Source organism: Erithacus rubecula (genome assembly GCF_903797595.1).
Source record: "Erithacus rubecula genome assembly, chromosome: 22".
Lineage (NCBI taxonomy): Eukaryota > Metazoa > Chordata > Aves > Passeriformes > Muscicapidae > Erithacus > Erithacus rubecula.
This window is the reverse complement of record NC_136674.1, coordinates 6,222,279-6,246,846: the sequence shown is the minus strand read 5'-3', so window position 1 is coordinate 6,246,846 and position 24,568 is coordinate 6,222,279. Positions and strand designations below refer to the sequence as shown.

General features: G+C 42.3%; 1 protein-coding gene across 8 annotated transcripts in view; it reads left to right on the top strand.

Moving 5' to 3' along the window:
* CUX1 (cut like homeobox 1) overlaps positions 1-24,568 on the top strand; it is a 265,273-nt gene that overhangs the window by 134,974 nt on the left and 105,731 nt on the right. For all 8 annotated transcript variants that reach the window (XM_079325223.1, XM_079325220.1, XM_079325222.1 and 5 more), the window contains exons 7-8: positions 1,050-1,126; positions 1,880-1,946. In XM_079325223.1, coding sequence (XP_079181349.1) covers positions 1,050-1,126; positions 1,880-1,946 — 144 coding nt within the window. The remainder of the gene's footprint in view (positions 1-1,049; positions 1,127-1,879; positions 1,947-24,568) is intronic.

The following is a 24,568-nucleotide window of genomic DNA, read 5'->3' as shown; positions in this document are numbered from 1 at the left end:
GGTTTTAACAGCTACAATTTCAACGTACTTAAAAATAAAACAAAATGGCAGGTCATGGAATGCAAATAAAAGTGTGTGTAAGAGAGGTTTTGAGGTCTCAAAGTATATGGCTCAGTTTGAAGGGAACTGACACATGATTCTCGCTATAAATAGTTATTAACCTGGTCAGCAGTGTTGGAGAAGAAATTTGTGCACCCTATGGAGTGCAGGCAGGGTGCTGGTAGTTTCATAAGCCATTTCACAATTCCGAGATCTGCAGAATATCCTAAAAGCAGTGTTGTAAAAAGCACGGCTCCTGGGAGATGTTGGAGCAGCTCCTTTCAGAGATGAGTTTTATAACTCCTGCAGCCTGGCCCTTAGCAAGGAGTGCAGTGGCTGCGTGGCCCGATGATGTAAAAATGAGTTTAACTGACACAAACAGGAAAATGTTGCCTGTGGACATAAGAAATGTGAGCATATTAAAGTTTTGCTCGTGTTCTATAGAAAATACCACTGTGAGATTTGTTTTGAAATATGAGTGTTTTCTTAAGGAGTAGCTAATAATATTGCTGCATTTGGCACCCATTACAGCTCTGATGAAACAGCTGCTGCATCTATTCACTCTATCAGTTATGGCAACAAATTCCTTCATTATGACACTAAAATGGAAATGTATCATTCTTCTTGTACTAACTTTGTACAACAGAGGGTGCTTGGTGACAATTTTCTCAATGTATGTGACATTTCCAAAACAAATTATGCTCAAGAAAACCTTCCACTGAAGTTGTCATTTATATAGCAGTCAACTCTTTATAATGTTCACAGCTTATGTTATGAGGTGGCTACACTGTTAAAATTTTAATAAGTGGGACCAGGAAATAGGAACAGCATCTCACAACATGACAGCATTTATGGGTCCCACTGAAGCACCTCAGAGCCTGTGTGGTGTTGGCAGTTGTCTCATTCCAGTTGAGGCATTTAATCACTCCATCCCCCAAATCTGCAAGGCACAGATGAGTTGTTTGACGTGATCACGAGCTCTGCTCTCACCTCTCCTCTCCCCTTCACAGAAAATTGCAGGAGACCCAGATGTCAACAGCCTCGAAGCTGGAGGAAGCAGAACACAAAGTTCAAGCTTTGCAAACAGGTTTGGCCTGGCTTTTGTGACCTTTTCCAGGGGGTGAGGAGGGAGGGGGGAGGACAGGGCTCGTTGGGTGTGTCAGGACTGGGTGTGCAGGGAGGTCCAGCAGAGCTCAGATGTGCTCTGTGAATCAGAGCAAACACTCCTGTTGCAGCTGTCACTGGCAAATACAGGGACAAGGCCATGGAGCACACACAGAATCAGAGCATCCCTGGAATTACAGCAGGCCGTGGAACTTACCCTCCATGTGTGCTCTGCTTCCATACATTTCCAAACTCTGATAAATACCTCTACTGAGCTGTGTAAACCCTGTTTCTTGCCTATTGCTATGACTTGCCATTAATTTTCATCTCTGCATACTTCAGAATTCCAGGTCTGGACACATTTGGCTTTGTTTGCTATGAGAACAGAAGACATTTTATTCCCTGAACTACTGCAAGAAGTATTTCAAAGGAATAAGCAGTTTAACCAGCTTAATAAGAAACTAATAATGTCTAGCTTGGTTAAACAGAAACTGGAAATTTTTGCAATGTAACAGAAATACTGTAAGAAATTACAGTATTTTGTAAAAAATAATTGTAAAAAAAAGTCAAAACCTATGGTTTTTTCAAAGCCATAATAGTTTGCCTGGGTAGAAGGATAAAGCTAAGGAGGTGTATAGCTATATATATTTTTTTTTTAATCAGGAGATGTACAGCCTTATTTATGACCAAATACTGCTATTTCAGTGCTGTAATGCTTCATGTTTATGCTTTTTAGCCTTGGAAAAAACCAGGACAGAACTATTTGATCTGAAAACAAAATATGATGAAGAAACTACTGCAAAGTAAGATCTCCCTGTTTTCTTTCTCTGTCTTCCTTCAGGGTATCACTGATTTTTTTGTTTTGCATCTGTCTGTTGGAGAGAGATGAGATGAGGGAGGCTCAGGCATCCAAGTTTTTGGAAAACATGGTCATAATTTGGCCTCCTATGGAGACATTATTGGTTTTTATATTTTCTTCCCTCAACAAGACATTTCTCCTGGCACACACACTGCTGCATTCCTGGTTTCATTCTCAGGTGCTTCATTTGTATATCTCTTCCCCTGTATATATCTTCTATTTTATTTAGAAATAGGGCAGTTTCAGAAATATGGTATTCATTTTGATCTTCCCATCCTGGTGAAAACAAAGCTTCATTAGTAAATGATTTCTGTTTGACTCTTAGACACTGTGGTTCTTTCTGCTTTTGGGGTAGTAGTCCTTGCTCTGCCAGGTTCACCCCTAATTACAGAGAGCAGCAGTTTGGGCAGATTTTCCTTGTTACCAAATAGAACATGAAGGTAGTCTTAAAAATATATATTCTTGTCTTCTTAATAGCTACTGTTTCCAATTATCCTCTGGTTTTATTAACCATCAGGGCAGGGAACAACAAAAGAGACAGACTGCTGCTGGTTTCCTTTGAACCCTTCATATTTACGGAAAGTTAATAATGAGGAGGAATTCTCATGATCAGCAGGATTAAGCACAAAGAGTCATTTCAGTGTCTGGAAATGGGATGGGAATGAAGCAGCCATTTCAGATGGCTGGGACACTCAAGGGAAGGGCTGGGACTCAGTGTCACCTCCCTGTTGTCCCTGCCCAGGGTTAAAAACAGTCAAACTGGCACCAATTTTAAATTTCTTACCCCCTGGTTCTGTGCCTGGTGAGGATCTGATTCCCCACTAAAGAGCTCATGAAATTCAGCCCATGGTAGTTTTAACAACCAGCACTTGGAGTTTAAACTCCTTTTATGTCCTTCAGGATAACCTTTCAGGTGAATTTTGGTCTGGCTCTGGAAGTCCACTTTCCTTTGAGCTCCATGTAGGATGAATTCCATGCAAGGGGATCAAAAGTATTTTTTTGCCCTCATTGATTCATCCCTCTCTAAGGGATGTAAACAAATGCTGGTTCAGATGGAGACTTAAATTCCTGCAGATTGACTTTGTTTTTTCCTGCACATAACTGATATTGTTGCTGTTATTTCATCTTGCAGTCACTTCTGGGAGAACAGACAGAGATCTGTGGTTGTAGGCACTGAACCTAGTAACCCCTCACCCTTTTTAATGTGTTTATTTGCAGAGTGCTTCATTTTTTAATACTGTTTCCCTAAGTGCTGTAATTTATCTTACACTGAGCAAAATGTGTTCTCTAAAATATTTGTTTGCATTTCTAATCTCACTCTTTCAGGGAGATTCACACAGAAATATTTATTTTTTTATATGATCTTGAGAATGACTCTTACCTAATTTGTATGGAATTACATAAAATTAGTAGCATCTGCAGTAACAAGAAGTTTATTGTGTTGTGTAGCAGAGTGATTATGGAGAATGGGTCTGGAATATAGTGGTCATGGAGCTGAATCCTGAAGCAGACATTAAGTTTGTACTTTATCTCCCAGACTAATGTACTGTGAAAACAAACTTGTAGGTCCTAATAACAGCAGAAATATTTTATCATTGTTTTGGATATTTATGGCAGGAATAGTTCTTGCATAACAACAGTCGTCTGTAGCGTTTGTAGCCCAAATTTTGCAATATGGAAATCTAGAAGAACATGAAAAGGGAACTGAATGTAGACAGTGAAATTGAGTCATCTATTTTAATTGTAAAAGCTGGGAGAAAGGCTGAAAAAACACCAATAAAAAGGGTGAAAGACAGTTTGATTCTTTTCTTAAAAGAAGCTTTCTTTTGATCTAAGTCTGAAAAGCTACTTGTATTGCCAATTTTAATTTTATGTTTTAAAAACATGTGATTTTTATCTTAGGCCAGAATTGTTAGTTTTACAGACGCTTATTTGATGCAGATGAATTGGAGTGCCTTCAGGAAAAAAACAGATAATTGTCAATATTTAAAAGCTAAGAGTGCTTTTAAGATTTTCAGTCTCCGAATAAAGCTGTCTTTCAACTACTTGAAACTTTGAAAATCTTTCAAACAAGGCAAAAAAACCCCAAGAAGCAACAGAAATACAGAGTGAGAAGTCTTCATTATCAGCATTAAGGAGTCTGGATTTTATCTTGGAGACCATTTGTGGTGATCTGAAAAGTTGGGAACCACTATGTCAACTTGTTTGTTTTATCTTTTCACAATGTCCTTCTCAAAGTACTCTGTGTGCAAAGGGAGGGACAGAAGCACACCCAGGCACCTTCAGATGAGATCAGTGGCTGGAATGAAAATTTCCAGTCCAATTCTGTCATCCCCACATACAGAATTCCCAGCAGGTGGGTGTGGGCTGCCCCTGCCCCTTCCCCAAGCCCCTGCACAGCCCAGGGCCGGGCACTGAAGGTGTTAATGACAAAAAGAAGTTTATTATGTGCAGTCATTGCAGTCTGTCAGCTGGAATATCAGAAGCTGCCTTTGACAAGATGGCAGGAGCAAAGTTTTCCATGTGTAGGCTTGAAGTAAAATGTAATTAGCCTTTATGTGCAGAACAAGGATCCATTGATGAATACAGCTGGTCTTTGTTTTCTTCTGTCATTGAGTGTGGGAGGTAAAAGTGTTCTTCTTCATGTTTATTAATACAAGATTCCTTAGACAAATGGCAAGCACAGTTTAATATTTGTTGGAACACAGAGGGGCTTGCCAAAACAGTTGTTGTGTAAGAGGATTTCAAGGTTTTCAGATTATAATCATCTCTGGGTTAAATAAATGAATGATTACTCTGCCTTTTTCAATTAAAGAGGCACATCCTCTCTGGAGGCCTGACACTGATTTTGTTTGCTGCCCCACACATTCCTATCAGCAAACCTGGATTTAAGCAACACTAATGAGTTTGATCTGGAGATTCTATCAGACCTGGAACTAAAAAGCAAACTCAGACTTGAGTTTCAGCAAAATTAAAGAATATTTGGGTTGTTTGTTTTTTTCCTGGTGCAACAGACTTTTCTTTTTCTTTCTTTCTTTCTTTCTTTGTAGAAAAAGAAACATTTGCTCAGTTTTCCAGGGAGAAGCTTTTCTCTCTAACAGTGCTCTTTCACTTCTGGTTTGCTGCAGAAGTGCTTGGGATTCCCAGCTGAGCTCCCAGCCAGAATGGTTGGATTCCAGTTTTAGATCAATTCCAGAGCCACCTCTTTGCTCCGACCCCTGCTCTCTCCCAAGTTAAATGAATTCTAATTGGAAAAGGACCTTGGGTTGCAGCACATACAGTAGGCTTGTTACATTACTGTTAACATGTGGGTTGAGGCTCCCTGCCTTTGATGAAAGAAAATATCGAATTTCACTGAAATGCTCCATTTTCACCAGCTAGCTTTAAGTAGTCTTGTGAGGATTTTGGGTTCTGCCCACTCCCCCCCCCCCCCCCAGTTCTGCAATAAAAAGCTTTCATAAACAACACAAACCAGAAAATGTTTAGGTTGAGGTTGTCAGTCAGAGCAGCTCTGCCACTACCAGTTTTGTTACCAGTGGATTTTCTGTAGGATTCAGGCTTTTTGTCCTTCTAAAAGTAGCACAGGAATGCAACTGAGACAGAGCTTTTCATATTTACTGAAGCAGTCATCCAAACACAGCTACTTTCAATAACTTGTAGAAAAACATTTTGCCTCCAGTATATGGGCAGAGAATTGTTTTCCTTCCATAGATCAGACTGATTATTATTATTTTTGGCAGCACAGCTAAGGATGACACAGGAAGACAATGGGAACAGGGGGAGATGCCTGTGGTTTTTGGTTCTTTGGGGTAAATGATGCTCTTCTTCCACATTATCAAACAGACCTGTCCTTCAGACATAAGTAGAATAAAGTTCTACAGATGTGCTTTTCATGGAAGCAGTGTAGGATTAGGTTTGGAGACAGGGGACCAGAAGTTTTAGAGAATTCCTGAAAAGTTATTTCTGCCTGGAGTTACATGGTGGAATTGAAGTATTTGTGTAAAATCTTCTGTTATATTGGGGGAAAATTTCAGTTAACTTGGATTTCAGGGGAATAATTCCCAATATATAGTGAGAATCGAATTATTTATTTTTTTAAACAAATCTTTCTTGGTTAAGTTCTGGCTGGTGCCAATATAACACTTCACAAATGTTTGTGGTCTTCCATTTTGATGATGCTCAGGGTCAAACTGAATAAAAAATCAAGTTGTGCTCCCTCCAGCATCACATAATTACTGTGATAAATGGTCTCAAATGCTGCTTCCCCCCATTGAGCCTGGAGTACTGTAGTCAGGGTGGTGGTGTTGGACATGACATGAAATAGCTTCTATTTACTGTGCCTTTAAGGTTTTAAAGTTCCCTATTTCCTGTTCCTTTGATGAGTCATTAACTTCTAATGCTCAGCTTTGGAATTATTGCTGCATTTAAAGTGATTTCTCTGAAAACAGGAGATGGAGAACTTCATAGGCAATGTCTCTTTTCAGAGTTTTTCCCTCAGTTTCCTACTCCTACTGCCACCACTGAAACCCCAGGACTGGTGGCAGTGAGAGGATGAAAAAACAGGGAAGATGTTATAGAGAACTATTTTTTTTTTCAAGAGAAAAAAGAAGAAGAAAAAAAATTTAAATCTTACAGAAAGCTCTGTTTGCATTTAACATTTGAGGTTCAAAGTTTTTACTGTGCCTTATGCAAAACTCACCAGGCTGAAAGTCACTATGATAACATTAATATTTTGCATAAAAACCTCCAAGTGAAAATGAATGGAAATACTTTGGAGAACTGCTTCTTATTTTGACCTAAAGCTTTGGTGTAAAAGAGGGCTTGAGAGCCCATGTGCAAACCAGCCTTTTTTATCACATTTTTCTTCAGTCTGCAGTCACACCAGAAAAGCTGTAAAGTTGTATGGGAAGAGAATTCAGTGTTCCTGTAAAACACTTGGCTCTGTGAAATCCTGAGTGCTTGCTTGGAGCACTGGCTTTTGGACAGGGAAACTGAGGCACAAGGAGTGTGGATAATGCCCAAAGGCAAGAGTCTAGCCTTGGCTGGAGTCTAGAAATATGCAGACATGCAAATGATAGACCACAAACTGACAAAAAGGTTATTTATTTTCATTTTTCATTTCTAAGGGTGCTTTTCTGAGAGCTCTGTGTAAATGGAGCCATTGGAGTCAGTAGGAGTTCGTGCTGTAGCTGGGCTCTGTTGCCTCTTTTGTTAGACTTGTAATGCTTGCAAATTAGTTAATGTAACTTTCTGACAGCACCAAAGTGCCCTAGGTCCTCTCAGGGCTTTTATTTTGTTTGTGTTTTAACCTCCAGTGAGACTGTTCAGTTCCTTTTTCTAGTATAGCCTAAAAGCTGGTGTTATTTAACAACCCAAAGTAGAAAAACATAGCCTTAGGGTATTCCAGCATATTCTAGTCATCACCCTGTTATCTGTAACCTTGGGTTGACATGAGATCCTTAGATGGAAATCTTTACATAAATGCAAAGCACTTTGGCTCCTGTGCCAGCCAGGCTGGGGGTCATCCTGGCCACAGGGGCAACCAGGGCTTCTCCATGGGAATGGAGAGATTGTGGATCTGTGTGAAGTGACCAGGGGCAGAGTGTCCCTGTGTCCCTGTGTCCCTGTCCTGTCTGTGCTCACTTGTGGAGCCAGAGCTCTCCAGGCTGGTGCAGCTGCCTCAGCCCAGGAACAGAGGGACCACGAGGCTGTTCTGCAATCCCAGCCTCCAGCAGGGACTGGCTTTCCCTGTAAGAAAGTCAAAGGATGTGCCAGTTTTTGAGCCATCTCACCACAGCAGCTCCTTTTACCTGCAGCAGCAGGGCCATGTGAGGAAGGAGTGAGGCAGAGGGAAGGGAATCCTCCTGGCAGAGGCACAGACAGGGACAAGGTCCTTGGGCTTGCATCTGCCAGTCAGCTGAGCCTGGATTCCACACAGCTCTTTCATGTGTGCCTGCAAATTACAACAGTCTCTTTTTAATTTTTTTTTTTTTCAATGCAAAGTAGCAAATCAACAGAGTTATTTTGGTGCAGAGCTGCTTCCTGGCGAGGCCTTGTCTGTGACAGCAGGAGGGCACATGGCTGTGCTGTGCTCCAGCTCCTGCAGGGCTGGGACTGGGGGGAGGCAAGCAGGAGGAACCCTGGGATCATCAGAAACAAATGCTTCAGCTGTTTCCAGTGGGTCCTGCCCTGGGGGTTACCCATTTCCAGCCCCAAAGCAGAGCTCTCCAGGAGGTGCTGAGTTAAACTGGCAGGTGTGCAGTGCTTGTCTCTACCTGGCCACGTGTTTAATGGGTGATTTCCTGCACTGGTGTGTACTGGAAACTCTCCTTGTGCTCCAGGGATGGATTCCAGCTGCTTTTCCCACTCCCACGCAGGCAGAGAAATGAGTCAGGAAAGTGCTCTGTGCTCCCTCATTTATTGAGAGATGAGAACGTCCTGAGCAAGAATGGAAGTTCAGGAAACTTGGTGAGATCCCAGGCACTGAAACTCAGTATCCTGCAAAAAGCTTCTTTCTCCTGCCTCAGTCTTCTTTCCTTTGGAAATCCAGGTGTTTGCTGTGAGAGCTGGCAGCCCTGCTGCCCCAGGTCCCACATTGTTTCATACAGACAACTTCCACATTCCCCCAGTGCTTTCATTTACATTTTTTGTTTGCCATTTCCAAGAACAGGAAGGTGTGAGCCATCACTGTCAGGGGCTGCATCTTGGCACAATTTACCTTATGGAAGTATCCCTATGCTGTTTCTCATTAGCAAGGTTTTTCAGCGTCTCATTAACCTTACACTTAAACGTAGGTAGGTCTGAACCCATCCCTGCCTTACAAAGTTGCTGTGATGCCCCAGCTATCAGCCACCTGATTATAGAAGCATGGATGTTATCCTTTCCACAGTTGCTTTAAAAATAAAAAGTATTTCTGATCTGTGTCATCAGTTGGAAACTGAGGAGTCTTCCCATTTCTCAGGGTAAAGGCTACAGAATGAAGTCCTGTGCCTGCATTGCTGTACAGGTCATCCCTGCCTTAAAACTGCCAATTATTTCTCCTGCCCACTGCCATATAATTCTTGGAGTTGCCTCTGAGCCCTTTTCCTCGTGTCTGTGGCAGAAGCAGGGCTGGGAGGGAGGTGTCTGCACTGGCACATGCAGGAGTCACCCAGCACTTGCACCCCTGCATTTGTCCTGTGCTCTCTTTGCAGGAGAAAAGGGATTTTGGTCTGCACACTTGGAGCAGTTTGGGCAGCAATAAGGCCATAAAACAGTGACATTTCCAGTAAATCAAAGACTCCTGAGGAGCAGTTGGAACATGGGGAAGGTCACTGTGAGGGTGTGGATGTCACAGGAGCGTGTCCTGCCTGTTCAGCCCCCTCTGATCCTCCTGGAGACATCACTTAATGGGACCTAAGAAATATTGTCTCATTTACATATTCTCTGATCTAATTAAAAGACAATAAGGCCATGTGGGATTGCAGTTTTGTGTCACAGAAAATATCTGGTGTGGCAAAATAGAATTGCTTTATCTTGATGAGATTTTTAAAAAGATAATTTTTCAACAAAGAAGTTTAAAAAAATACTGTCTTTTATCAGGAAACTGAGAATCCAGGATAGAACACTGATTCAGGGATTTGGAAGAGCTGGGTGTTGGCCAGCTCGTGGAGCAGAAGGGATAAGGCAGGATGGTGCAGCCACTAAACCCAAGAAAAACAATAGACAACATGCAGGCCTGTTAATAACTTCATTAGCATTCATGTAAAGCATTAAATAAACAAATGCATAATACACAAATCCTGTAAGCCTGAGCTTATTAACCCTTAATGCTTCCTGGTGTTTCTGCAGGAGCAGAACAGAGCAGAGGCTGTGATTTTGTGCCTTGCCTCCCAGAGTTTTAACACATTGAGAAACTGAGTCACAGGGAGATTGCTCAGGGGCTGGAATACTGGAAGGCAAGCAGTACTACAGCCAGGATCACAACTGAGAAATCAAGGCAGTGCACTGAGGAAAGGACTTCTGCTTCCCCTGTTTTGCTTGGATGCAGCTGAATAAACCCCAGCTGACCAAGTCTTGCTTGCAAGCTCTAAGTGCCTGTTTGTAAGAAATTTTGAGCAAAAATTAAATTTGACTGAAGCACTGCCTTGGGGTTACTAACCTTTTCAGTGCCTTTTAATAGCTGATCTTTGGTACTTGTGATCACCAGCTCTCCAGCCTGTCTTCATTCCTTCCATGGAACTAATGAACTTTCAGCTGAATAGTGGGGGTTTATTCCCTCCCCCATGCAGGTTTTTATTAGTGAGGGGCTTTAGGCTAGTCTGGTGTTGATTTGTTTTGTGCTGGGCATAAATCTCCTGTGTTCCCTGGGGACTGCACCCTCTGGATGAATTCCTGCCCTCCTGCCACTCCTCATGGGACTGAGCCCCTTGAAACCCAGGTTGCTGGGCTGAAGTCACTTGGGTTTTCAGGTATACTAACCACCACATACATTCATGTCTATATAAAAATACAGATGAAGTGCCATGACAACTTTTGTCCAGTGGTTTCTGTTTTCTTCCTTTCCCTCTTTTAGTCAAAATCCAGCTCTGGGAAAAGGGAATCTTTCTATTACAGTTGATGCTAAGAGAGTTGCAGGGGAGGATTATGAGCGGGTAACTTTTTTTTGCATGGTTTCCTCAAGAAATTGTATTTACTGATGTTTCATTTCCTATGTATTTCCTCATTTATGGGATGGGGATTATTAACCTGTCTGAATACATCAGACAGATAACCTGAGGGGCACATATGGCTTTCATAAAAATATACCACCCATTTCCATCATTGTGAACTGTGTCATCCACCAGTTGGGCTGCCATAAATCGCTGTGAAATGCACACAGCCTTAACCAGTAGTGAGGAGCACATAACTTAACCATGGAGTAACTAACCATCTTAATAAATCTAAATTCACTCTTTGCTGGAGACACTTCAGGGAGAGGGGGAACAATTTCTGCAGCCTCTTATCCCACGTGGTCGTGGTAATGTAAAGGGTAAGTAGAGTTCTTGTTCTGCAGAGAGATCCCAATACCCTGCTCTCTGTGTTTGGGAATCTGTGTCTCATGTAAAACAAATAAAAAGCCCTGCCAAGCAGCCAGCTCTGCAGCCAGAGTGCCCAGCACCCATGTGCAGGGCCGTCATTAAAAGATTTTGTGAAACAGCCTTAAAAATGAAAAGTTTCCTTTCCGAGAGAGAGAGAGATAATTGAACTCATTGATTTGTTTCACGGTTTGTTTGCCCTTTCATTCCCTTCCTGAGGTGCTGTTTGTTGAGGAATGTCTCCAATTGCCAGAAAGACAGTGGGGTGTCTAATATTTCCCCGGCAGCTCTCCTTTCAGCCAGAGCAGAGTACTGTGGCAAGCCTACGATATGAATTTTTAATGCAGAACTTTATAACATAGCCCTTGCAGCACGGCTGCACTACTCTCTTGAGCTTTCAGATTTAATGCTCTGATGAACAGAGCACAGACTTGGGGCATTCGACAGCAGTCAGAATTAACCCCTGCCTTACCCAGGGTGTAGCACTTCATTTCCCTGTAGATAAACACACATGGGATGGAGATTCCAGATGCACTCACACAGCTGGGATTTTGTCTCCCAAAATTATCTAGGGTATGTTTTCCTCCTTTAGTAATGGGAATTTTTGAGGCTGTTCCCTTTTCCTGGGCTCAACAGCACTGCAGTCATTCCACAGTGGATAAAAGGACATTGTCTTGCCCACTGTCTGGGCTCTGATAACAACCCAGGCTCGATGGCCAGAGAGGGGAAAAGATTAAATCAGCTCTGTAATGCATCATGGAGATGAATTTGCCATAGGTTCCTGCTCTTCCAGATTGGATCATTTAGCTGTTCATGCAGTGAATCATGATAGTCCATCTGAGGGGATTTTGCTCTCTTTGGAATGTGATCTGAACTAGATGTGGATGTTCCTATTAGTCCATCTCCTTATTTACCTGGCAAGAAGTGTAGGGCTCAGCAGTGGAGAAATGTAGTCCAAATACTCTTCAGGGCATTAGCACATGTTTGTCAGTGTTGAATTTCATCTGCTGTAAAGCAGCCTCTTCACCTGACTTGGTTTAATGTCTGGACTTTTCACTTCTCTGGCAGCAATAATTCTGCTTTTCTGCAGTTAGTGCTGCAGTGCTGATCATCAGCTTTTCTCTATCAGTCCTTCATTTCTTAAACAATGCATTAAACAATGCATTCCTAATGCATTATCTGGAGGAATATTGCTCTCAAAATCCTCCCCTGTCTATCTGTGTAGCCTTTGGGTTTTTCCTGGCTGGTTTTTTTTTGGCAGCAGTGTCATAGCCAGGACTGGCCTCATTGGGGACTTTGGCAGTATTTGTCAAGAGAAAATTTGTATTTGTAAGTTTAACTTTGATAATGAAGAAGCAGCCTGATATATTTAAATTGTGATAGAACAGGTGAAAGCCAGAGAGAATTAGCTGGGCACAAGACAGGCAGAGGTGTCAGTGGAATTTGGAGAAAGACTTAGTGAGGAGCTTGTGCTCAAGTGCTGCTAAACCATTTGCCTTAGAAACCTTTGTGAATGAGAAACACAAGTTTTTCTTAACTGGTACCAAAATAGGTACATTTATACTGTCTAATCTTAAGTCAGCATCTCAGCCTTGTGAGGTATTTACACATTTGTTTCAGAGGAGGTCTTTCAAACAGCTTGTCTTATTATTATAGACCCAAGATTGGCTTGGCTTCCTCCACTGTTATTACTGACTCACAAGATTAAGGTTTTCAAGGCTTGTTGCTAAATGCAGAGAGATCCTGTTGGTTCATTCAGTAGTTCTAGGTATCTATTAGCTTCATTTCTATAAAAAACCACTGTGTTTTGATAGGAATTCAGTTTGAGACTGGTTTATAAAAAAGACACTCCTGTTTTTATTGCTGTAGTGGTAATTAGCTCTACATCTTATTTTTGTTGTGTCAAGAGCACACTACCTAAACCAAGGGGGATGACTCAGTTGTGCCATATGTGAAAAGGGCAGCCAGGGTGAGGCCAGACTTCATTAATGTGGGTAGTCTTTCAGCCCTTGGATAGGAAAGTGGAAGTGCTGTTCTGGTGCTTGCATTGTAGCTGTAAAAATAAAGGTACATAAATAGAAGCACATAAAATGCATTTGCTGATCATTCATTTGGACATCCATTAGGTCACTCTGTGGTGAATGGAAATATTCTTCTTTCCTGGAGACCACACCAAAGGGAAAAAAAGATGCATATGGCATGTGCCATAAGATTAATGCTGTGTTACCCCTGACTGCCCCATCTCAGAGCACTGGGATGGGCAGTTTTAATCATTCCACCCTTTTTCATTGTTTTACCTGTGTGGTGCTTTATTGTGGGGGCCCTCTGCTTTTACTGAGCCAAAGTGGAAATATTTATTTAATGAGTTGCAGCAGATTTTATAGGCATAGGGGTAGAGTTGAGAAACATGGCTCATAGGAAGTAGAAAGATCGACAAATTCAATTTAACCATTTCTGTTCCTCACCACAGTCCTTCCCATTTAGGGGAAGAGAAGGAAGACTGCAGAGGAGAAGAGGCAGAGTGTCCTCCCATGGATTCCAGAGAAACCTCTGCCTGATGCTCCCTGTCTTGACCCAAATCCAAGTGATAAACAAACAGAGTCCTTTGAAATGTCTCCACTTGGATTCTTGCATGATCACCATCCATGGATTTGAAGCTTTTCTACATGGCCAGAATGATCTTTTCTTGTTACTGACCCAAGATAAAATGTTGATTTTTAATTTTTTTTATTATTTTTTATTTGCATATAATCAGAATAAAGTAGCTGCTGTAGTAGGTTATACATTTTAATTTCAGATTTTGATGCTGAGATCTGCAGGATATAAAGCAGGAGGCTGTATCTGGACTTGCATAAACTTGGAGCTCAAAGCCAGAATTGATACACATTCTACTTTTTAAAATGCAAGTGAATGTCTGGAATGGCTCCTATTTCTAGGGTAGAAGTTTGAAATAATTAAATTGCAGCAGAGTACACGATGTGGGTCTTTGAAGAAGGTACCACTTGGTAATATCCAGCAGCACTTTTAATAACTTCCCTGTCCTGGGCTGGTTTAGGTCCATGGAGCCAGTTGGGAAATGTGCATTAGCATTGGAAGTTGCCATCTGAGTGACAACAAACAACTCCTGCTGTTGGAATGCTAACAATGACAAGTCATTTGGTGCAGCCATTTGCCAGTTTAATGGCTTAAGCAGCTTAGTTTTAATTAAACAGCAGCTTCTGTGTATGATATCAGGGAAAATAATGTTCTGCTTACAAGTGGAGTTGTTTAGTGTTGTCCCTAACTTACTGGAGACACCAACAGCCTCTTTGTTCCAGCATTCAGCCTGTGCATTGTCTGCCAGTTCATATCAGAATTTGTCTGCAGCAGAGCAAACAAATCCTTTTGGGGTATGGATGAGCCCTAATCCATTGGTTAGGTGCAAACTCAGCCTTGCCTCAGTGGCAGGAGTTGTTCCTTGGGTGGGAAGAGCTCCAGCCATGGGCTACAGTTCCAGGCTCCCACAGATTGTGTAGGCTGTGGGATCCTTCACCTCTCTGCCAAACTCTAGGAGAGGTCTAGGAATTGACTCATAAAGAGGTAAAATTCTGCCTCCTGGCAGAAGGTGCACCTGGCATGAGCAGAAAGTGACTGAAGTGTTGAAGACTGGTTGGACAGGGCCCTGAGCACATGGAAAGTGTCCCTGCCCGTGGCAGAGAGGGTGGAATGAGATGATCTTTAAGGTCCCTTCCAACCCAAGCCATTCTGTGATTCTGTCCTAACCTGCTGTAGGAGAAGTGAGGGGTTTGGTGGTGCAGCTGAACTTAGTTTCACAGAGACTGAATGCCAGTCAGCCCCCATGTCCTTCATTCCCTAGAGCCTGGAACTAGAAACCCAGTTTTGTAGGATAGTTGTGCTGCAAGTGACAACCCTGTCACTCTCAGCAGTCATTTTGCAGGTGGCAGAATACAAGTTTAGTGGGGATTAACAGAACAAGGTGGCATTGCCACTTGCAGGCAGCATTCCTGTTCTGAATCATGCTGCTTTTCATCTTCCAAAAAGCCTTTTTTAATTTGCAAGGAATATGTGGTGTGGGCTCACTGTATTCTTTGGCTGATGTTCCTTGCTCAGAGAGATTGGTGTGACCTGAACTTCTGCTTGGCAGGTGAAGCTCTAACACTTGAACTGTTTAAGATCAGACTCATAACATCACATGTAGACAGCTGATTATCAGCAGCCCTTGGTTTCAGAGCCCTTCTCTTTGATTTCTGCTACCTGCAAATGTCCCAGCACTCACTCCATGTGCCCTGATCCCTCTGGGTGCCAGGAGCTGGGAGCTCCAAGGAAGTTGAGACACTCTTAAGGAATTTTCCCACTTTCTTTATTTCTCCTTTTCATTTCCCACCCTTCATCTTCTGTCCTCACATACCTTTGAATCAGAATGGGCAAATTATGCAAAATCTGATGTTATATCCATGCTAACAATAATGAGGCAAGCAGAGGGTTTTTGAGGTTAAGAAGGTAATAATGCAGAAGGTTTAGCTCAGTTGTGCTTATTGGGGCAAGTATTGCACATCTTGAATTAGGACCTCTTGAGAATCAATACAGCCTAACGCTGTCTGATTTATTTAATCACATTTACATAAAATCAGATATATTCATCAACAGAGAACATTGTGGGCAAATCCAATGAAAGCATTACTCAACACAATTTCTGGTAGGAGAATATATCCTGGAAGTTTTAGATAGTAAATAATCAGCACTTTTACTGCTTATGCCAAGTTGTAGTCACTTAAATTCATGAGCAGCCTTTCCTTGGCTTTTCATATGGCTGAAGTTTTGAAGTTGTGACTTCTTGTGCAAATAGAAGAAAATCAGCAATTCTCATTCTCATAAGAACAGTAAAGATACAACATTGCTGTTGGAGTCATGCAGGTATCTGGCACTCCCAAATTGGGGGCATTATTGGGGTTTCATCATCTTGGTAAATCAAGGACATGTTCTTGTCTCCAGTCACAAAAGGAAGAGCCCTTCATGTCATGTGCTCAGAGCTGATGTTATAAAGCAATTTATCCTTCCTTTCCCAGAGCTATCTACTTTTAAGGGCTTTGTTTTGCACACTGCTGCAAATACATTTGCTGCCTGCATTAGTCATTTACAGTACTTAGATCCTGTAACTATTAAATTGTTAACATTTGGAGCCAGCTGTAATTATCTTTTATTATTATTATTATTAATGGGCATAGTGCTTTCTTTCCTTGCTAGCTTTCCTGAACACTTGAGGGGTCTTTAATGTATCTTAAACTGAAGCAGCATCTTTGATCCCTGTTTAGACAGTTTGTTTTCTTATCTCTCTAAAATGCTCACCAAGAATTTTTTGTCTTCATGAAGTTTTTGCTTCCTTTGGATGTGCAAAATGGATATTCCAGGGATAAATATATATGGCAAAGATATGGTCCTGCAGAATCACCAACTTCCAGGGCTGCTTTAAACAAGAGCTGCTGTGGTGCAGCTCTATAAACCTCATGCAAATCCCAATTTCTATAATTCTTCGTTGGGTTTGAACCCTAAAACAATAGAGGAAAGGGTGGTTACCAAGTCTAATCACTGGCTATTCTACTAAGTGTTCTTTTTATTGATGTTCCAGTTCAGAACAGGGAGTTCTCTTCCATTTTTATGTAGAAGGGTGGAAGCCCTTAGTTTAACTATTAGTTTTTCTGGTGCCTTACTTGAATTTTTCCATGTCTGAAACCATAAAAACTAGAGGTGCTTGACTTCAGCATTAGTGGCACTCTTTTTCCCAGTGTTTATTGGTGGGTGGGGAAGCTGGAGGGAAGATGATCCTGATGCTGAAGATGGTGATGGTGTAGAAGGTGATGGTGATGTTGTTAATATCTGGGGGAATATCCATGGACAGACTTTCCTTTGAGCTTCTAATGATGGTCCTGTGGATCTCAGGGGTGGAGGAAGGCTCTCAGCTGTGTCTCAGGCAGGCTCCAGTGCTAAAAGTCAGCTCTGTGCTGATGGTCCTGATCAGTGATTTTCTGTGTGTTCTGCAAATTCTTGCAATTCCATTGCTTATTGCTAAGAAATGACAGCAATAACTGTGAAAGACGACCAGTCATAAACTGAAAATGTGCTGTACTAATGTTCCATCCTTCAGTGGAAAACTCCAGGTAGTCTGGAAGTTAGAAATGACTGCTGGAGATCCCCTGGTGTATAAGTTCTGGCTGGGACTTGGTCCTTTTAACCCTGAGGATTTCTGTCCATAGGACAGCAGTGGCTCCCTTGTCTTTCCCCTGTTTGTTGCCTTTGTGCTGTCATAGTTGTTGTAGTTTAAAATATACAATATTGTGGTATTAAGCATGTCTGACCAGCTTAACTCATCAGAAAACCATTTCAGCAGAGGGCTGGTAGCTGATAATGGGTGTACTTTTGCCCTCCTCTCTAAAAGACAGTGGCCACTAAATATAGCAGCATGAGCTATTTTTTTGATTATGTAACATCTCTATCTGTCTGTACTCTGATTAAATAATCTATTTTCTTGGCAAAGGAGTGCGAGTTCATTTTCTGTTATTGATCAACACCATATTTTAGCTGTGATACAGATGACTTATTTGTCTTGCTGCCTGTTGGATTGATTTCTGTCACTGCCTTGCCATCAAGAGCTGGCAGTGGTGGGACCTGCCAGGCACGTGCCTGTCCTCACCCAGGGCAGTGTTTAACAGTCCTTCTGTGCAGTGTATGGTGGATAAACTTAACACTTTTTGTTACTGTTTTTCAGTCAACATACTGTTTGGTGTCTGTAGGAACTAAACTCTTATTGACACTCACATTGTCTCTAGTTAATTCGTGATCCCTTGTACCTTCTACCTCCATAGCAGTGGGACTGAGTAAGTTTAGCTCTATTCAATACCCTGAAATAACCTACATGGCCTGGGCATGTGGAAGACTTAATAATTGACCATTTCTTAGAACAAATATAATAAAAAACATCCCTGGATTAAATTTGTGAGCCTTACAATGTATTTGTGCATCCTGCCCATACAGACCTCTCCTCCCACAGCTTTTATTTCTGTCATAACATGAAATAAACTCCTGCTGAAGGCTTCTGCCCATGGCTTGGGAAGATGCTGCAGCTGCAACCACCAGGAAAGGTGATGGGGAAGGAGACAGAGCCAGAGAGCCCCATCCTTGCTGTTGGTAGAACTCTGGAGAAGCAGGGTGAGGTTCCCTGGAATAATGATTTACTACATGGTGCCATGAAAGGAGCTGAGCCCAGGGACAACAGTGGAGGACTAAACCAACTCTTTTTGGGAAGTTCCAGAGGTGCAGGAGCTGCTGGCACAGGCTGTGCTTTGGGAAGAGAAGGGGGAATTGCCCTGCTGCATGGCTGGGTGTGGTACAGCCTCCTGCTCCACAGGAGAGCCCAGCTGAAGCCATGGCTCAGGCATGGGGACCTCAGGGCTGGGCAGAGGCTGCACACCTGAGCAGTTTGGGTGCTGGAGCAGAGAGATGCAGGTGGCACAGCAGACAGGGCTGCAGGGTTACCTTTACACCTCCCCAGGGCTGCAGGGACAGTGTTTGGCACTGAGGGTCTAAGCAGGCTGAAATTACTCATTAAGCAAATGCTAGATTTATTGCTCTGAGAGCTGTTGGTTACAGAATTAGCCCTGCAGCAAAACCCAGGCAAATCCAAAGGGTTGGTTGGCATTTCCTTATTTCCCTTCTCTGCCACAGCTGTTTGTTCATGTAGGAAGGATGGTTTTCATCCACTCGAGGATTCTGCTGTAGCAGAAATGTTGAAGAATTGTCATTAGCAGCACAGAACTAATATTTCCAGTTCAAACTCCCCTTCTGTAGAAGTACTAAACGTTCTACTAACTGTCAAAACAGAATAATCAAATAGTTCCTACCATGGAGTACAGCACTAGTCAAGCCCGAAGCTGTTTTATTTCAGCAGCATTTTAAAGTCTCAACAACTGTAGAAAGGGAAATAAAGAATTTGAAAAGGGTTTCTGCAAATAACGTTTTTAAAAGGTTAAGTTAGAAAATCCTGCTCTGTTGTCCTCCAAGGGCTTGCAGTAGTACCTGGTGTTGTTGGGGTTTGCCATGGAGGACTATTTAAAGTAATTTTGCTGTCTAGTTTGGTTTCTGTGTAGACAGGCAATCTGTCACTCATATTAGTGAGCATCCCTCATAATCCAATACAACTGGATGGTAAAGCTGGAAAAAAATGAGCAGAGTTACATATTCAGCAAGGATGTAAAAATAAAAGCTGCTGGATACTCAGCTGGCCCAGGAGGCTTGAGGGAAGCTCCAGCACAGCAAATGGTCAGTGCTAAATTGTCATCCAGCTCCTTGACCAGCTCCTGGGGGCTCTGGGGGCTGAGCCTGCTTTTTGGGTGTTCCACACAGTGAAGGGAGGGGAGAGAGAGGGAGGCAGCTCCTTCCTCTGGAGCCAGGAGGTTGCTCTGTGTCTCAGGGGCCTGCCCATGAAGTGATAATGAACTGGTGCTTGTGCAGCTTTGGACAACACCTGCCTGTTCTCCTTGCCCTGGTTTGTTTTCCCTGTTCTGTGGTCTCAAATTCCCTCCTTTGTTTCTTTCTGCCTGTTGTTTTTTTTACTGCTTTGTCACCGGGGTCAGCAAGATTGATGCTGTTGATAGCTCTAAAGTGAAGCTGCAAAGTGCTGACATGATTGCCATTTGACAGGAGTGGTGTCTCCATTCAGAGCAAAGCTGGAACAAATTGGGAAGAGAGAAAACCATATTGGTAATTGAATACATTATTATAAAGACAGCAATCATCCTGGTTGTTAATCTTCAGCAGAGCTCCTGGGAAAACTAAAACCTACTCAAAATATAGAATAAACACATCTCTGTCATGCTTTCTGCAATTTTCATTCCCTTTATTGAATAGAAGGGGATCAGTTGCCTTTATCAAAGACCATATAATGCTATTTTCAATAGCCAGAAGGAAATAACTTGCTTGAGAAGCTAACAGAGAATGGGCACATCACCTGTGTTCACTTCTCAGCCAAGAGCATCTAAAGCATTCTCCAAATACATCTCCCACTTGAATGCTGTGTTACTGCAGAGTCAGTGTTCAGCTTTTCTTTTGCACAACATGCATGTCATTTACACTGAGACAGGCAAAAGGTTGCATGTAAATGCAGATTCTATCACTAAATAATGCCTTTTTGTTGCCCATAAAGCAGTGTCCAGATGCTACAGGTGGTTGGCAGCGAAAGCAGGATATTGTTGTACTTGAGTGCCTGTTGGAGGGATACCAGCAGCTTGGTAAGAAAGAGTAAATTGGGGATTACTGGCCTGGTGGACACATTCATTGTGTTTCCTGGCAATAAATCCTTCAGAAGGCTGTGCAGGATGTTGTCTGACACCACAGCTCCAGTTGCCAGGTCAGAGTGGGTAAAGGCACAGCTAGTTCAGCAATCTCGAGCGTTTGGGCTGTGATTGCAGCAGGTCTGGCTTTTCCCTTTTCCAGGGTGGGCTGTTTCCCTGATCCCTGTTCAGGTCTCTGGGGGATTGCTGTTCTCACCAGGCAGGAGCTGGGGGTCTGTCACTGCTCTGCTGGGAACCAGAAATTTCCCTTTGATCTGCCTGTGCAGTGACACCTGTACACTGAATTCTGGCTGTGCTCTCATTTTCAAACTGACTCAAAGCTGTTGTACTGAATATAAACTGGGGGGAGTTAGAAGCTTGTGTGGGTTCTTACAGTGATGGGCAAAGACAGAATAAATGAGGGGGATAAGGGCAGAAATCAATCAATACCTAATTTTTCCTAATTACTGAGCTCTTCAGCTCTCTCTGTGGTTAAGGAGGAGGTGCTGAGTGTCTCTGGAAGGAAACTCCTATAGATTAATCTGGAATATGAATGTTGATACAGTAAAAATTCTGAACAGTCTCCAATTCTTTTGAGGTTGTTTTTGCTCTAAAGAAAACAAACATACAGAAATCTGTGATTTTGGCAGTGGTGTAGTATGAGGGAAGATTGTTCATTTTGGGGTCGTAACTGCTCAAAGTCTAAAGAGATTTTTCAAATATGACATGGTAATTCTACAAAATAATAAAAAAAAAAGAAACAAAAAACCAACAAAAAAAAAAAAAACACAAAAAAAACCAAAACCCACGCACAAAAAAAAACCCTGAAAACAAATTTTAAAAAATAAAACAAAGAAAAAAATCTAGCAACCTCTCCCATATCCTTGACAATATATTTGTGCTTATTTTACACATTGTAACTGCAGTAATATTTGATATTATTAAGTAAATTAAGGTATTTGTGTGTATTTTTAGAGGATCTTTAATCTAAGCACAGACAACTCCTCCTGCTGATTCTTCAATCCAAAGTATTGCCATTCTGATAAAAGAGAATGACACTTAAGATGCCTGCAATTAGTTTCTAATTTCAAAATCATACTCTATAAGTAGAAATAGGCGAATGGTTGCAGGTTCTTTATTTTCCAAATATCAAACTACTACTACTATTATTATTATTATTATTATTATTACATATTGTATATAAAAATAAATTCTATTTAATTAGTTAGCTGGAGAAACAGTTGTAAAAGAGCATGTAGAAGTTGTAGAAGCAGAATTAATAAGATTTGCTCTTTTAGGAAGTTTAAATGTTATATTTAGTTATACATTTTTTTCCAAATAATTTTCTTTTTAAAGGGCAAATTCTGAAAACCTGGCAGGTTCTGCTGCTGTGCCCTGGCAGCAGAGCAGCCTGTTTGTGCATCCACAGCCCTGCAGGACCACAGCCTTTATCCCAGTTCCAAAGGAAATGGAGCTTCCATGAGCCTTGTGCTCTGTTTTACTGCCAGCCTGCTTGGAGCTCATCAGTTCCCCATCTAAATTAACTTGGAAGCTGATGATTGACTTCAGCAGTAATTAACAGCACTAGAAATCCCCAGCATGGGGAGCTCTGGTGGAGCTTGTAGGGTCTGGGAATGGGAGGAGAGCAGGCAAATAACCCATTGGAGGGCTGCAGGTTCATCAGCCATGTCTCCATGGCTGGAGAGTGTCTGTAATCTGTAATTGAATCTGTATTTCCCACAGTTTGGGGGTGGGAGGTGAGGAGAGGACATTGAAGGGGAGAGGGAGGACCTGGAGATGTTGCAGGAGGAAGCAGCAGTGGGGGGCAACTAAAAAGGACCAGATAGCACAGCTGATATTGTCACAATAGATTCTATCTAAACAACTTTATGGGAACAATCAATGGGAAGCAGGGCTTTGTTTGGCCTGGGGATGTTTTTTATCCCTGACTCACCTCCATCAGGAAGCAGCCCTGGCTCAGGTGAAACTGCTCCCACCAGAGCAGCTCTGCATGGACCTGCTCTGTTCTGTGCAGGGAGGATTTCCTCACTGCAGGAATCCCACACACTCTCCATCACAAAAATGGAGCAGGACCCACCTGACTCCAGCACTTCAGAGGCTGCTCCTTGGTTTCCTACAGCACCCAGTTCAAAGCTGCTTTTTGCAGTAAATTGCTATTGCCCAAGTCTATTAAATCTCCCTCAGATGATGTTTAATTGGGGAACAAATTAACTGCCAGATGAAGCTCTGTGAGCAGACTGCACAAATGATCAGCTCCTGGCAAGGGGGATAAACACCCAGAGAGCAGGGTATGGACCCAGAGCCTCCAAGTGCCCCTGCCCTGCAGGAATGTGTTCTGGAAATCAGGGCAGGTGGGAAAGTGTCAGAGTTGTAGATTTGGGAGTAAAGTGAACTAAGTTACCATTAATAAAACTATCATACCACAAAATGACTTGCAAAGGATGAACTGGGGTTTCTGCCAGTGTGGATCACAAACCCACCAGTGGAATAAGTGAATGGAAAAGGATCCAGTGTCTAGTGTGAGGTGCACAGGAAAAACCTGGGAACCAGTGAGGAACTCACTTAGTTCCTAATAGAAAAAGCTCTAAAGCTCAATCCAAATGTTTAGATCCTTGGGAAACAATGATTTCATCAGTAAATCTAACTATAGAGTGTACCCAAAAGACCCCAAATGAGGACAATTGCAGGGAACATAAGGTTTAACTGTGCTGCTGCCTTGATTAATAAGGCTGCTGATTTCCCACATCTTATCAGCTGACTATAGCACTGGTTTGTATATTTGTTATCTCCATTCTGCATTGTGGTATGGGTGGATAAATAGAAATACCATGGAGGCGACAGGAAACAAAACAAAAATAATCAAACATGTTTATCACTAGAGCATTAAAATGGCTGCTGTGGCAGACACCAGATGAATTATGCAATACATAACTTAATTCTCTGGGCCACAGATGTTTCATTTTTCCTGCAAGAAGCTGATTGAACTTTGAATGACAGTTTCAGGCAGTCTTTGATTGCTCTGTGGGTCACATGCTTGATATGACCTGCATTTCAGTTGCTTTCTACATGCTGTTGCTTTATAAAACATGTAAAATTGACATCCTGTTGGCTGCTCAAGGCCAAGTCAGGAGTAATTCCATGGGTTTGATATGCTTTGTGTGCAAGGAGGGGAGAGGGAAGGGTGCCTGTGTTTAAATTCTGGTGTGTTATTGAATCAGCTGAAGTCAGGAGAGGGGAATTGGAGAAAGCTCCTTCAATTTGTACCAGGAGGCACGAGGAAATTGGGAGTTTGCTGCATCCATGTCATCTCACATTGTTCTGTCACATCAGGAATGGCTCCTGCTTCCCAGGGCAGGCTGGCAGTGCTGGGAATGTTTGTCTAAATCTGAGCACAAACACTTGGCACAAACTGGAGCTTTTGTTCCCCACCCTGGGGACTCCATCCTGCAAATCTGCTGGGCTTGTGCAGCTGCAGCACCTCAACCTCAGGACCACAATGTGAGTGGGATTCTGACATAAATGCATGAAAAATCCAAGATTTGTTACTCCTTGCTGTTCTCCATGGTCCATAAAGGCAGGTCAGAAGGATCTCAGCAGAATGGGATTGCAGGCTCTCTGCTTGTGTCCCAGTGCAGGACCTGCAGGAGAACCTGCAGCCTGGAGCCCACAGCTCCAGAGGTTCCAAGTTTCCCACCAGCTCCCTCAGAAGTAGGTAAAAATGGATTTTTAGACAAGATTATTCGTTTCTGAAAATTTCAGGTGCAACAATTGTCTTGAGTTTCAACACCTTCTTTGAACTCTGTGGCCCAAAGGTTGGGAGGAAATCCAGAACGATTCAAATCTGGGCACTCCTGATTTCTGATTTTACTGCTACTCACAGGGTGAAGCAAAAACACAGTGTGAAAGAAAAATACCTGATCAGGGAAAAAAAGGATTTATTGCATTTCTTTTCTGTGATGAGCAGCATGATTGCTGGACATGGAGTCCATAAGAGATCTGTTCTTGGTGGAAGAAAAACACAGTGAGAGCTGAGTAAGATATTTTTAAATGAAGGGTTAAACAGTCTGGGGAGCCAAAATTCATGCTGGCCATGGTGCAGTGTGCAAATATGTGCCACATAAGAAAATAGAATTGCCATTAAAAAAAAAAAAAAGTAACATCTGTTT